The sequence below is a fragment of the Galeopterus variegatus genome, unplaced genomic scaffold (assembly GCF_000696425.1).
Source record: "Galeopterus variegatus unplaced genomic scaffold, G_variegatus-3.0.2 Scaffold1775, whole genome shotgun sequence".
Classification (NCBI taxonomy): Eukaryota; Metazoa; Chordata; class Mammalia; order Dermoptera; family Cynocephalidae; genus Galeopterus; species Galeopterus variegatus.
The window spans coordinates 127,521-143,850 of record NW_007727886.1 but is presented as its reverse complement, the minus strand read 5'-3'; the positions used below and the strand labels follow the sequence as shown (position 1 = coordinate 143,850).

At 34.1% G+C, this 16,330-nt stretch overlaps 1 protein-coding gene across 1 annotated transcript in view; it reads right to left on the bottom strand.

The window, feature by feature from the left end:
* Nucleotides 1-4,319: 4,319 nt before the first annotated feature.
* The window catches only part of PEX3 (peroxisomal biogenesis factor 3), a 41,397-nt gene continuing 29,386 nt past the window's right edge, over nucleotides 4,320-16,330 (bottom strand). Inside the window, exons 10-12 of the mRNA XM_008578863.1 lie at nucleotides 15,672-15,797; nucleotides 9,495-9,591; nucleotides 4,320-5,211 (exon numbers count right to left, since the gene is read on the bottom strand). Of these exons, the coding sequence (XP_008577085.1) occupies nucleotides 5,128-5,211; nucleotides 9,495-9,591; nucleotides 15,672-15,797 (307 nt within the window). The 3' untranslated portion in view covers nucleotides 4,320-5,127. The remainder of the gene's footprint in view (nucleotides 5,212-9,494; nucleotides 9,592-15,671; nucleotides 15,798-16,330) is intronic.

The window sequence follows — 16,330 nt, the reverse complement described above, 5'->3', positions numbered from 1 at the left end:
TTTCCAATGTTTCCAGTACTTGTCTCCTTGTAAAAAAAAAAAAAAAAAAAAAGTCTTTTTTTCTCTCGATTATAAAACTGATATATGTTCAATGTAGACATTTTGAAACATACAGAAATGCTCAAAGATAAAATCACCATTCAGATCACCACTATTAATATTTTAGTACATATTCTTCCAGTTTTTTGGGGGGTGGAGGAAGTGTGGAATTAGAGGTTTGGATCTATTTTTGTAGATGAGCTAATTTGAGGTCCAATTTAAATTCATAAATTTTGCTTACTGTATTTTCCTTCAAGCAAACAGGAGTTGAAAACCTAGTTGAAAATTAGGAAGTCTATTCAGATCTGCCCTAAGAATGAAACACAAATAATGATTTTGATCTAAATTTAAAGAAAAACTGATTAAAGAACTCATCCACCTCAACAAAAGGTGTTCATATGGCCATATCTTTATTTGAGGTGCTACAGGTTCCATTTTGACACATTAATCAAATGCAAACATCTCATTGTTTCCAAAAATCCTTCAAAGAGAGAGTGAAATAAAGTACTATTCATTATTTTTATTTCCTAAAATCATGCTAAGGTTGAAAATCTAAAAAAAATTACTCATTGTTGAAGCTCCTGCACCTATCAAAGTTTTGAAACCATGCCTAAGTGTTTATGTGGATAAATACTTTAGTAGTCCTAAGTCCCAGTTAACATTTTATTAGAGATCAAGTGTGCATAGATTTACATGATCCCAAACACTAGACTAAGAAAAACAAAAAAGGAAAACAAAATAAACTCAAACCAAACAGCATAACAGGAATCTTAACACAAAAGTAGGCTCACCTGTTGCTGTGGGTTAAATGTGTCCCCCCAAAATTCATTTATTAGAAACTTGACCCTCATTGTAAGAGTGTTAGGAGGGTGGGAAATCCAACTATGGTATTTGAAAGGTGAGGCCTTTAAGAGATTATTAGATTGTGGTGATTATGCCCTGGTGAATGGATTGGTCCATTCATGGAGTAATGGGCATGGTTCTGATGGCTTTAAAAGGAGAGCAAGTCAGAAGTTAACTCTCTTGCTCACCCGATTCTCACCCGTGATGCCCTGGTTGCCATGGGACCCTGTAGAGATTTCCCACCAAGAAAGCCCTTACCAGATATGGTCCCTGGACCTTGAACTTCCCAGTTTCCAAAACTGTACGAAATAAATTTCATTTATTTATAAATTACACAGCTTCAGGTATTCTGTAACAGGAATAATACATCTGTTTATTTGAAAAAAATATTTTTGAGACTAAAACCTGCCAACCACTTAAATTCCTACCCTGTCTATCTTTGCCTTTTAAAGTTGAGAATAAAGGAAAGGAATCGAAATGTTTAAGCAAATTATAGTTAGATATGGGGTTTAGTTAATAAGAAGCTATGAGGGAATTAAATGACAAAATATAGCTCAGCCTTCAGAGGCACTGATAGAATGCTTTGCCAATAATCAGACACTATATAAGAAAAGGTATGAGACCCCAAATTTAAATTTATTAAGGAGTATCTTGCTCACATGCAAAATATACTACAGCTGGGTCTCAACAAGGATTCAAAAACTCTCCAGCAAATTCTGAGTTATTTGTGGTATGGCGGACAAGAATTATAGTAAGGATAATTAAAAATCAGACCTCTCATTACCTATATTAAGCCAATAGTTTTTATCCTCTAATCAGTAAGTCCTCTTCCTAGAGTTACTAATGGTAAAAAGTGGCTTGTTTGAATTTCAGTGACTTTTGATTTATCTTTAATGACTAGAGAAATATTGAAGGCAAACCAAAGAACATTAGTAGACTGAATAATCTAGATGTTGATGTTGATTTTACCATTTTGAATATGGATGTCACTTTAATAAAATTTTATCTCATTTTCTTATGAGTGCCATATTGAAGCAACATAATTGCTCTAAAAAGTCATGCTATTCCAATAAATATAAATTAGGAGAGTAGAAAACATGACAGATGTTTTGCCTTCTGCTCATTTCATTTTTGTAAGAAAAAGACTTGGTTAGATAATAATCTTTCTGTCTAATTTCTAAACAAATATGTAAATGCTCATATCAAACTTTTATACATACAGTAACAAACACATTTATATAAGTTTGAAATAAAAAAAGTAGAAGCAGTTTTAAGTCATCTCCATTTAACCAACTCACTAGATTAACAGCTACTCTCCATTTCCTTGGAAAAGGATACTGACCGATGTCTAGGACAAGTGCAGGCTTTCAGTTAGAAGGCACACACCCTGCACTTCCATTCCCACCTGCTGCAATGTATGTTTACCAATGGTTAGTTGAATTTGTGATTTGTGGGTTGAACAGTGTTCTCCAGTAATTTATGTCCACCTGGAACCTCAGAATGTGATCTTACTTGGAAATAGTTTCTTTGCAGATGAAGATAAGTATTGATATAAGTTCATATTGGATGTGGATAGGTCCTAAATGCAGTGACACACAGAAGATGGCCATGTGAAGATGAGGCAGAGATTGGAGTTATGCTGCTAAGCCTAGAAATGCCTTGGAGCCACTAGAAGCTGGAAGAGACAAAGAAGGACTGGAAATATCTTCCCTAGAGTGAAGCTTCAGAGGGAGCATAGTCCTGCTGACACCTTGATTTGAGCCTTCTCATTGCCAGAACTATGAGAGAATAAATTTCTGTTGTTTTAAGCCACCCAGTTAGTGGTAATTTGTTATAGTAACTCTAGGAAACTAATACAATTACCGAATTGATTATGCCACTTGAACTTTTTGTCATGATTATACAAGTTGATGACGTGAGTGTGAAGAGCTGTAGTTTCTGTGAAAGCCAAGTTGAATACTTTGGAAAGACTAGGTAAAAGTGTGTTGCCTTGAAAAAAATTTTTTTATAAAAAAGCTAATGGTTAATTAAGTGTAGGCAAAATAGTTCTTAGAGACTTGGGGGGAAATATAGTAAAAAGCTACAAGAATCCTGCACCTCTGGTTCACTCCTATGTAATGTAGTGCATGTGATTTGTACAGGAACTCCTTTCAGTAGACATATACTGGAAAGTGGCTATGCTAGCCACTATACCACCAATGCCCCAGCTCAGCAGACCTATACTGAAAAGTTAGAAAAGGCTTGGCAAATAAAGAAACTGACATCCTAAAGTTAACATGGCTAACAATATATTTATATATGATATCCTGCTTTAAATGACTTTTTGGATTAACCAAACAACTAAGGGTTTCAGACAAGAGGATTCCTACTATACTATTAGAAGTCAAATTTGTAATGTCTAAGAGCAATTCACTTTAAATACATGTGGTTTTTACTTTGTCATCTCTTCAATTCCCACAACCCTACAGATGATCCTAGGTGACAATTTTCAGCTGATCAAATTTCTGTCTTTACAAGGCCACACCTGTTCAGTCTCAAATTTTTCCTGAATGAAATCCTGGGTTAGTACTGCTGGAAGAGATGCACACACTATTACATACACAATGCCCAATTTTCTAAAATGCAATTTTTCCTTCACCCTAATTAGAATAACACCATTATATCTGTCAAATTTTGATTAGAGGCATTAGCCCTCCTCTCCACTTTCATACCTGTTTTTTTTTTTTTTTTTTTTTAACATTCTAGACACAGATTCCCTAGCTGTTGGCTCCAGGCCTACCCAGGCCTTACAAGAGACCTCACAATTCATTTTCTACCTTCTATTTAGCTATATGTCATGTTGGAGGGACATAAATCGAGGTTACTGAAAATATATCTGATATATTAATGATACATAATGATTAATTTATTTCTGCCCTAATTACCCATCTAAATGCAGAAGTATAGATTTATGAGAGACAATGAAATATTTCTTTTTCAGAAGGTAATGCTATTTTTTCTAAACAAACATATTAAAAGAAAGCACAAATTATATTATCAGTTAAAATGAAACTTAAGGGCCGGCCCGGTGGCGCACTGGATAGTGCGCCGCTTGGGAAGCGCGGTGGCGCTCCCGTCTGAGGGTTCGGATCCCACAAACCGACCGGCTCCCGCTCACTGGCTGAGCGAGGCGCGGGAGCAACACCGAGGCTTGCGATCCCGTTGCCGGTCCCCGGTCCGGTACGGGGGCAACACTAAGGGTTGCGATCCGTTGCCGGACTCGGAAAAAAAAGACAAAAAGCCAAAAAAAAAAAAATAAAATAAAAAAAAAAAAAAATAAATAAAATAAAATAAAATAAAATGAAACTTAAAAACTAGCATGCTTTCTCTTCCAAAATAACAGCAAAATGCTTTGGGACAAATAGATTAATGGCTGAAAAATATTAACTCAAAAAAACCACATTTTACTAAAATAGTTTATTGCAATAAGATATTCGCTGTAATCAAAATCAATACAAAGTAAGTTATTAAAATTATTTACATACAAATGAATAAAACTATGTACCTGTAATTTATAATAGCTGTGAATAAACCGTGTCAACACAATTTTAGCCTCTAAATCAATATGTAAATTTCTAAGGTTTGTTAACAAAGCCTTAGAAAATATAGTAAAGAATAGTGAGAAAAAGTAGCAAAGAAAAAAATACCTGATCATAGTTGTTAAAATTCATTAATTTCTATAAGAAGAAAAGACCTCCATCAGGGTGTATTTGAGACAAATAATTTATTCCTTTGAAAGGTAAACGTAACTGGAGAAAAGTCTGATTCACTCCTGTTTACTGCAGTCCAGAGAACTTCATTAGTTAAATAGTATATTTTCCAAACTTTACACATCCTGACCTATTTACTAAACAGATTTTTCCTCAGCATTAATGTCAAAGTACACTGCATTTCACATTATATATATATTAAAAAGTATCTACATTAGTTTTTAGTTTGGAACTAATATCCGTGGTGTAATAAACTATTAACAATTCTGATACGTGCATTGTGTGTACATTTAGGTATGCCCACAAAACTGGTTGATGAATTTAAAAAAATATATTAAGATGCCAAATAAATCTATTTCATTATGAAATGTCTTTGATTAAGAATATATTTTTATTAGGCATTTTGGTAACAAATTGTCACTCTAGGTATAGGTGATTTGTTTAGTGTACTTTTAAAAGTAAATGAATCGCACCGTAGTTCTTCTTAAAGGAAAAATCATTTCTCCAGTTGTTGAGGGGTACTAAAAGCTTCGTACACATTAGCAGCGAAGTCTTTCACTTGTTCCATCATCAACAGATCCTAGCAAAGATGACAATATAACATTACAGTTTGTACAAAGTATAATTTGAGTTCATTTCTACAATCAAGCAATGAATTTAGCTCTAAGTTTTGTGGGAGATAAGATCAAGAAGAAAACCATTTAAGGAAAGGATTATTTTTTCTTATAATAAATTCTAGGAGATATTTATTGTTTATGTTCTTATATGAGGGATGATGGTATTATAAATAATCAAGTGTGACTTTGAGGAAAAAAACCCAAGACAGTCTTCAAATGTATTTTTGTGTATGACTAGTGCTAGATAAGTATCTGTTGAATAAACGATTATAATACTAAAGGTACAAGATTAAAGGTACTTTCGCTAGAAGGTGACACAACATGGTTGAGGTATATTACTTTCTAGAAGATCTAATGTAGTATGTGATTATTCTATGTATACACACATATACAAACCCCATACACACACACACACACACACACACAAACACATTACAGTAAGAGTTCTTGCCCCCCCACCCCCAACCCCAGGGATTTCTGAAAATAAAAATAAGAGAAAAAAATTACATCTTTATTTTCATTAACCTCTAAAATCTAGCATTTCTTTCAGTTATAAATGTAGTCAACAAATTGTGATAGTATTAGCAGGATGTGTGAATTTGTGTTCCACAGAAATCACAGACAATTCCTATCATATGACAGTTATGGAAGTTATCAGAACTCCCATTACATCTTGTTTAATGCATGAATAAAGAAGCAATATTGCTGTATCATAAATTTGATTTTAAAAGGTATTTTGAGGGCCGGCCCGGTGGCGCACACGGTAGAGTGCGGTGCTTGGGAGTGCAGCGGCGCTCCCGCCGAGGGTTCGGATCCCATATAGAAACCGGTCCGCTCACTGGTTGAGCACGGTGCGGGCACGACACTGAGGGTTGCGATCCCGTTGCCGGTCGCGGTACGGGCGCGACACTGAGGGTTGCGATCCCGTTACCGGTCACGAAAAAAGACAAAAAGGAAAAAAAAAAAGGTATTTTGAAAACTGTATATAATTTGTTTCCTTTAAAACATTATGTGCTTTATTGTATGCATTTATAGAATTACTCTAGAAGGGGTCCATAGGCTTCACTAGATTTTGAAAGGGTCCATGACACAAAAGGTTGAGAGCCTTTTCTCAATGAGAAACAGTTAAATTCTCTCATCAGAGAACTTGATACATTTAGTTTCAAGTATTCAGGACGGGTATTCAATGAAACATAGTGTATGGGTATTCAATGAAACATAGTGTTTCATTGTTTCTCAAATCCATGTTTCTCAAACCAGGATTTACAGACATACTTTAGGGCCCAAGAATTTGAGGGGAGATTTTGTGTTTTGCTTTCTAGGAAAATAGAAAAAGAAACTCAAGCACACTCTGGATCACTTCAAAATTAAACATATAACCTAGTATTGTACCTAACTTGGGGGCTTTTGTTTGTATTTATGTTTATGTTCTTGTTGGCTCCAAGTAGCATTACAACAGAGGCAGAAAATCTTTCAAATGAAGGCCAAATCATGTAAATCAAACAATACAAATAAAGGTTTCAGAAAACAGTAGATAAAAAAGTACCCAGCGAGTCAAGTGTACAAGAAGCAGGTAGAATGCCCAACAACATCAATAGGTCCATATTCACTTTGGAACAATGAATTTGTGGCCATCAGCCATATTATAGTAAGGTGTATTTGATTTTTCTAGTTTAGATTCCATTTAATGACAAACATGTTTTGGTTTCTGAGTTACAAAAAAGCTCTAAGCTTAAGGAGTTTATATAGTTTTTTTATTTATACATTAAAATATTTTAAACATTGGAGGTCTGTGGTTTCTTTTTCCTTTTTTTACTTAGAAGCGTTGTATGGACAAGCTGAGAAACACTACCATTGTAGTGCAAAGCAGCCATAATACATAAACTAATGGATGTATAACTGTCCTCCAATAAAACTTATAAAAACAGGTGGTTGGGGGCTGGCCTGTGGCTCACTCGGTAGAGTGCGGTGCTGATAACACCAAGGCCACGGGTTCGGATCCCATATAGGGATGGCCGGTTTGCTCGCTGGCTGAGCGTGGTGTTGACAACACCAAGCCAAGGGTTGAGATCCCCTTACTGGTCATCTTTTTAAAAAAACAAAGAAACAAACAAAAAAAAAAAACAGGTGGTTGGCTGGATCTGGCTCATAAGTCATAGTTTGCTGACTCCAGCTTTATAATAAGGACTGCAAGTCTGTTCAAGAACTGTTTCCTGATGCAGCTTCCAGTATATGTTGTTAGTAGGCTGAGCTAAAAATATGTATCACAGGGTTGGTTCAGACTATTAAAGCTTGCTCCAAATATTATTTGAAAGCAATCTGAAATAATTTGTTTCCTTTTGTTATTTGCAAGCAATTTGAAAATAATATCAAAAAGCAGGTTTCACAATTGTTTTCTGCTTCTTCCATCTCCTACCTTCCCCGGCTATAGTACCATCCTAATACCTTCTACCATGGGGATCAGCAAAGTGTGGCCTGCAGGCCAAATCCACTGCTGCCTTGTTTTTGTATATAATTTTATCAAAATAGGCCCATTCATGTTTATGTATTGTCTATGACTGCTTTCACACCACCAGAGCAGAGCTGAGTAGTTCCCACAGAGAATGTATGGTGTGCAAAGCCTAAAATATTTATTACCTAGCCTTTTTCAAAATTTGCCAACCCCTGCTCTACTGCATTCTTACAACAGGATCTCCTATACTTCAATCTCCTTTGTGATTGAAGTAGTAGCAGTAATGTGAAAATTAAAATTAAAATTAATTTTAAGTAAATCGACATATTCTAATCAAGGCAAAGGCTTTATAGAAGATAAATGGCAATAATAGAGCATAAGACAATTTATTAAGAAGACCACTTGGTATTTTAACTTACAGAAATTATAGTTTAAAAAACTGGTGATAAATAAAGTCTTGTCAGTCAATGGTCTACATATAAATTTAATCTACATCCAGTCACACTAAAAAACTTTACTAAACATTATCAGTAGTGTTTTTTACTAGATTGAGACTCTTTGTTTTTATTATAAATTATATAGATTTTAATTAAAATGTAGTACATAAAGTATATCATATGTCAGAGCCTGGAAGTTAAAAAAATTTTTTTTAAATGTTGCACATCGAATTACTTAAGCATTAAGGCTGATAATGTTGTTTTACGCTTGGTAGTATTTCCCACTTATCTGTTAAAATGAACCACTTACTGGTCAAGCCAGAGACTTCTACAGAAGTGGAGAAAGGTAAAGGTAAGGTTTAAATGCCAGGAGTTGCCACCTTTTCTCTCACAGTGATATAAATGTGAAGCTTAAATTTCAAACAAGATCAGCCTTATTCACTATCTCTTCTGCAATATGAAAGTCCAGCTCTTACAGGGGAGAACGGTGACATGGAAGACTGAAAAGTACGGGACAATATGCATGTGAAGGACGAGGTAAGGGCACTGTGGCGAAAGGAAGAAATATAACCCTCATCACAATGTTCTCCATGTTCCCAAGAGGACAGAGTCCACACAGAAGATACACCAAACTGTCTGAGTCAAATGACACTAAGAAGATGCTGTATTTACACTTAGGCCTTAGGGTCTCTTCTCACTGTACATTATTGCAACAATTTGCAATTGAGGTGAGCTGCAAGTAATTTTTTTTACTTAGTTTCCAGGTTCACAAATGACTCACACACACAAAAAAACCCTGCAGGTTCAAAATTATCCTGTTTAGGATAAGAATTCCAAATTCTTTCCTAAGAAAGAAGATGGAGTTATAGGTAGTCTAGTGAAATATTTAAATAACCCATTGTTTATGCAGGTTTTAGTGAGTAGATTATTGCACTATTCATAGTTAAAAAAATTTTATTAATTACTAAAATGCTTTACTTCTCCATAAAACTTTTTAGTTTTTCTCAAAATTTGAGAAACTGGATCATTGATCTGCCTCGAGTCTCAATCTTTTTAGTAGCACAGCTTAATGCAAAACATTAATGCTACATAAATTCAACTGATGACTAGAATATACATAGACTAAAATGCATTTCAACAGGTGTTGAACTATAACACGGGGAAAGATACTCTCAACTTTATAAATATGCTACGATATATTATTACTCTCATGGACATTCTAATACATTCTATATATGGTTCTGAATTTTAAGTTTTTTTGAATAAAAACCACAGCCAAGAATGTAATTTTAAGTTAGACAAACATGCCACACCAAGAATACAACTTGTTTTTAATAATACCCCCCAAACTTCTTACCTGGACAAAATGACTAGGTGTTTCACTGCAAACTGAATGGATCTGTCCATTTACTATCGGAATTATCTTAGCTAATGGCAGGCTGACACTGGAAAGACTGAAAAATCATTACAGTAATAATTATTTTCTGAAATCATCTCACAGGAATTTAACATTTTAATTATAAAAGTAATACGCAGTCATTGAAGAATACCTACAGAAATTTATTAAGAAGACAATATAACCAATCATTTTACCACCGAGAAATAATAACTACAATTGACATCATGGTTAATTTCTTCTGGTAATTTTTGTACATATCTATGGTTTATCTGTGTGTGTTTTAAACACAAAACTCTAACCTATCAAGCATACTGTTTCTGCATAGTATTGTTATGAACATTTTTCCATCTTATTAAAGCTTCTTCTAAAGTTTCTGATTGTCATTTAATTATTATATAGTAATCCATCCTCTAGCTGTGACAATTTATATTATCAGTTCCCTAGAGTTGGGCATCTAAGTTTTTGCCTAATTTTCCTTAATATAAATAACTTGGTATAAACAAGGAATTACTGGGTTAAAGGATATGAATGTTTTTAAGCTTATAATATATATTGCCAAACGCCCACCTGCTTCCCCAGCAGTGTGTAAGACTATCAGCTCCATTATGCCTTCTTTCTATATTGAACATTATCTTTTTCTTTAATCTTTGGTAGGTGAAAATGGTATCTTATGGGTTAAATCTGTATCTCTCTTAATTACTATCAAAGTTGAATAGGTTTTTTTCCCGGTGAACTACAGCATTATCTATCAGGCTGTACAAGTAGGAAACCTGGGCATTATTCTTGCACTTCCTTCTTCTGCCTTTATCCAATCAGTTATCCTAAATATTTCTTTAAAATATCTACTTTTCCTCATTGCCAACCTAGTCCAAGCTAAGCATGGACTACAGCAATGTATTTCTAACTTGTAAGTGCTCAGTAAACATTTGTTGGATGAATAAATGAATACATCTGCGTATGACTGTGTGTAATACAGTGACAAACGATGAAAGTATTTTTGTGTGTGGGTTGTAGTTTTAGTCTTGTTATGTTAAATATGACATTCCATACATTTCAACCTGGGCTACACTAAAAATTTCCTTTTGAATATCATGAAAATGCTGAAGCTATGGTGTCTAACCAGTGTGCTCTGCTGAGATTTGAGGTAATGCTTGAAAAGAAAACAGGAAGTGTGAAGATTTATGTATTCCTGAAGAAATCAGGCATTATTCTCTTTCATGGTACCTTTGAAGAACTTTTAAAAATCCGTTGCAATTTTGTTTACTTGTTTGCTATTTCTCCCCCTCACTATCATACAATCTCTGGGAGGTTAGGTACCATGTTTATCTTATTCACTGTATTATCCCAGCACATAGTAAAGAGCCTGGTATACAGTGGTTGCTCAATAAATACCTGTTGAATTGATTTTTAAAAATCTTCATTCATTCATTGCTATATCCTGCCCTACCCCCCACTTCCCCAATTCCTTCTTCACAAAGTAATCAAAGTGATCCTACAATGTAAATTCCATCATGTCACTCTCCTGCTCTATACTCTCCAGTGGCTCCCCAGTGTTCTCAGGATAACAACCAGCTTCGTCTCACACCACCCTTTTCCTAGTTCTGTTTGGCCACCACACCAGCCTCCTTCCAGGTCCTCACGTGTACCTTGATCCTCCTGTCTTCAGTCTTTGCCATATGGCTTCTGCCCAGAATGTCAATTGTCCCACTGCAATAGATTTTTTCTCTCCCCATCCAAAAGTGATACCATTTTCAAAGAGAGCAAAATTTAACTCGGAAATCAAAAGTCAACTAACAATTTATTAGAATAGTAAAAAGTCAGTAAATTGCTATTTTCAAGATAAATATATAAAAAAGTCAATGGTTTTCCTGAATTTCGTTCTCAAAACTGGTCTTTTCCTAGCCTTACTGCATTGGTTAGAATAACAGAATGATGCTGAACAAATATGTCAATACTTACCATTTTTATATTATTTCTGAACTAAATGGAAAGCAGTCTAGTTTTTTACTATTGATAATGTTTTACTATTTGCTTTTGATTTCAAATATTCTTTTATCATATAAAAGGTTTTTATTTCCAGTAGGAGATTTTATCAATAATAAATGTTAAGTTTTATTAAATGCTTTTTCAGCAACACTGAAAATGATGTTTTTGTCCTATTGACTTATTAATGTTATGGATTACTGTAATAGCTTTCCTACTGTTTTAACCCTCCTTGCATTCTTTTATTTATTTTTTTCTTTTTTGTGACCGGTAAGGGGATTGCAACCCTTGGCTTGGTGTCGTCCGCACCGGCGCTCAGCCAGTGAGCGCACCGGCCATCCCTATATGGGATCCGAACCCACAGCAGCTTCCGCTGTGCTCCCAAGCGCTGCACTCCCAAGCGCTGCACTCTCCCGAGTGCACCATGGGGCCGGCCCCCTCCTTGCATTCTTAAAATAAACCTTAATTAGTCATAGTTTTAACCCTCTTTGCATTCTTAAAATAATCCTTAATTAGTCATTAATAATTCTGGGCTCTGACATTAGACAGAAGTTATTGATTATGGATTACCATTATGGATTACCGTAATAGCTTTCCTAATATTTTAACCCTCCTTGCATTTTAAACCTTAATGACTCATAGTGTCAGAATCGTTAAAAATTCTGGGCTCCGATATTAGACAGAAGTTATTGAACACTGATATTAGACAGAAGTAATCGAGGGTTTACTACTTCCTAGCTGTTTGACCTGAAAGTATTTAATTTTTCTATGTCTTACAGTCTCTTCACCTGGAAAATGAGGAAAATACTAGTACTTATTTCGTAGAGTTATTTTAAGAATTCAATGAGGTGTGTTCCCCAAAATACCTATCATCATACTAGCACATGGAAAAAGGATTGGCTGCTATTACTGTTGCTATATATTTATGGATTTCATTTGCAAATATTTTAGTCAGGATTCTTACATCTACATTTATACCTTAAGTCTGTACAGTTTTCCTTTTTGGTCCTATCTTTATCCATTATATTTTCTATTGGGTTATTACTGGTGATAGAAAATCTTTTGATTTTAAATATTCACTATACATATATTAATATACACATATATATTATAAGCATATGTTATATATATAGCATATACATATATGAGGGCACTTCTGAAAGTTTATGGAAAAATATAATGAAAAGATAATACAAATCTTTCCATGAACTTTTGGAAGTACCCTCATATATTTGTGTGTGTGTTTGTGCATAATTTAAGCCTTTACTAGTTTGCATCATTTGTTAGTTGATACTCTTCAGGAGTCTGGATTGTTAATTGCAATACACATAAATAATAATACCTTGTGTCTTTGCCAATAGTTAAAAATCTTACTTCTTTTTTCTTGACTTACTATGATGACTAAAACTTCCCAAACATGTTAAACAATAGGGATGACAGTAGGCATGATAGAAATGTTTCCAGTGTTCAATCATGGAGCATGAAGTTGGTTATTAATATGAAAGAGAAAAATTTAGATAGGAAATATCTACCAAGTGTCTACTGTGTGTAAAGAGATATGAAAGTGATATAAGGTAATCTCTGATTCTGAGAGGAGGCTTAAAATGTCACTGAGGAATAAGACATCAATTCAAGGTAGCACATGTAGGTTGTCCATGCAAGTGAGGATAATGAGTACTATGGGAGCTCAGAAAAGGAGGACTATGAATGGTTGATATGGTTATAGTGTAATTGTTATAATTCTTCACTGTATAAAATCAAGTATTTATTCATGTTAAAACAACTATAACAATTCTTTATCACGGCTTACTTAGAAAATAACTAATACCTTGCTAGGTATAAATTATGGTGAAATTGTATTAACTGGAACACTTTGATTTAGACAGTACAGGTCCGGAGCTGAAATTATTTTTGTATAACTTAAATAATTTCTAAAAAATATTTTAGGGTAATATTTAAATTGCTTCGGAAAATAAACTTTATGGCTCTAACCATTCCAAATGCTCAATGCTACTGCCAAGTTATTCTTTTCTGTGCAATAAAGAAGGGACCCAGAGAATTGGGCAAATAATCTCTTGCCCTATGTATTTAACAATTAAATTGGATTTTGCACATAGGAGGATATTCAAAAAGTTCATGGAAAATGTATATTATGAACAAACTATGCAAATTTCAAAATTTTTTGCACCAAAATAAAGTTATACTAACTTGTTACAACATGTCTGAACAAGATCTAGTTTAAGGCATTAAGAAGGATCAGACCACGGTTTGAATAGAGCCCCTATCAGAGCAACACGAATTCTGTTAAAGCTAAAGCAAACACAAACATCAAATTTATGGTGAAGCCTGGGTAGAAAAATGGTGAAATCACTGATGCTCTACAAAAAGTTTATGGGGACTTGCCCCAGAGAAATCTGCAGTTTATAAATGGATAATTTGCTTTAAGAAGGGACAAATTGATGCTGAAGATGAAGATCATAGTTGGTAGACCATCCACATCAATTCACAAGGAAAAAATTAATTTTGTACCTGACCTAATTGAAGCAGACTGATGATTAACAGCAGAGAGCCAAAACCATAGGCATCTCAACTGGTTCAGCTTACACAATTCTGACTGAAAAATTACAGTTGAGCAAACTTTCTGCTCAATGAGTGTCAAAACTGTTGGTTCCTAGATTAGCTGCAGATAAGAGCGGAGCTTTCAAAGGAAATTTTAAACAAGCAGTATCTAGATCCTGAAGCAGTTCTTTGAAGAACTGTAACAGGAGATGAAACATGGCTTCATGAGTACAATCCCAAAAACAAAGGATAATCAAAGCAATGGCTACCAAGAAGTGGAAGTGGTCCAGTCAAAACAAAAGTGAACTGGTCAAGAGCAAAGGTCATGGCAACCATTTTTTGGAATACTCAAGGTATTTTGCTTATTGACTTTCTAGAGGGCCAAAGAATGATAACATCTAGTTATTATGAGAGTGTTTGCAGAAAGTTAGCCAAAGCTTTAGCAGAAAACCAGAAAAGCTTCATCAGAGAATCCTTCTCTATCACAACAATGCTCTTGCTCATCCTCTCATCAAACAAGGGCAATTTTGCAAGAGTTTCAATGGGAAGTCATTTGGCATCCACCTTACAGTCCTGATTTGGCTCCTTCTGAATTCTTTTTGTTTCTTAATCATTTAAAGAGTACCCACTTTTCTTCAGTTAATAATATAAAAAAGACTGCATTGACATGGTTAAATTCCCAGGACACTCAGTTCTTTAGGGATGGACTAAATGGCTGGTGTCATTGCTTACAAAAGTGTCTTGAACTTTATGGAGCTTATGTTGAGAAATAAAGTTTATATTTCTTATTTTTATCTTTTAATTCCATTTTCCATGAACTTTTTGAAGTCCCCTGGTACATACTGCATATCAATTACTGTTTCCCTAAATTTTAACGAATGAGACTATAGTCACTCAACACTGATTTAGTACTCATTATTCTGAGTCTGATATAAAAAACTACAAAATAGAGTTCCTTAAAGAGTGTAAATTCTGAGACCAATGGTGCTCATGTTGAGATGACAAAGGTATAATAAAACTGTAAGACACCTTCTGGCAACATGAGTCCATGACTTAGTAATAGTTATGATTAAAATGACTAACAATTGCAGTAACTAAATATTTCCAATACTATAATAATAATTGAAAATAAATATATATAAGGATTTGTAGAACTATAAGGAGATAATTTATCAAGTGGGAATCTACAACAAAAATACCTGGTTGTTATAATGATTAAAGTATTGAATTATGTAGGCCAATAATGGCTTGCAGTACTGGAATAGTATTTGAGAACACATGAAAATTTAAATACATTGTCAGGTTTGTATTCTAAAGAGTTTAATTGGAATTTGGCTTATAAAAAAGTGGTTTCTCAACTTAAGTACTTCAATATAGTGGCAACATTTTTGGAAAAAATACAAGTTTTAATATTGAATCCAGAAGAAGCTTCTGCTAATGAAGAAGTCAATTTAATTTGTTGAAAAATGAGGCTCTCAAATGTATTCTCTAAGATTTCTTTTGTTACCTGGAACAGAAAATATATACATCAAAAGCATCATTTTTTTTTTACAGCATTCATTAGTATGATAATATTTTTATATGTCATCTTACCTATCCATTGAGTTATTACCATGTTGCAGGTCTTGTTCAGTAGGTCGAAAGAACTCAGCCATATTGTCTAGAAGTCTGCTAAAACCTCGGTTTAAACAGGTATTCAAAACTGTACTAAAATCTGGACTATATAAAATAAGAAGTATAAGTTACTTTTTAGATTCTCAATGGAAAAGAAAACAAATTTAATAACTATGCGGTTATTTTTGAAAGCTACCAACATTTCTAGTCACAATCTAGTCTTTATGGCCTAATGCACTGTAAAAATACACCAAGTAGTCAATCTTTAAAACTTAAGCATAAAAAAATGAGTTTATTATTTAGCACAACACAATGAGAATATTCACCTTTTCTGCTATATCTTCTGTCAGCCCTTTGTACAATGTATTTTTTAAAATATCAATACTAGTATTATTTCTCCTGAGGAAACTCTTGATTCCTCTTATAGTCACAGATTATTAATCTGCTTTACATACTCTATCGTGACATCTTAGAAAGATAAAAAATATTACAATCATGTACAGATGAAGAACTATATATTTGAGGGATGAAGATACTTGCCCAAAGGTATGTAATTAGTAAACGGGAGAGGTTGAATTTGAACCCAAGCCTTTTTGATCTTAAGTTCAAGCTCTTTTCCTTATACTGTGTAAGTACCT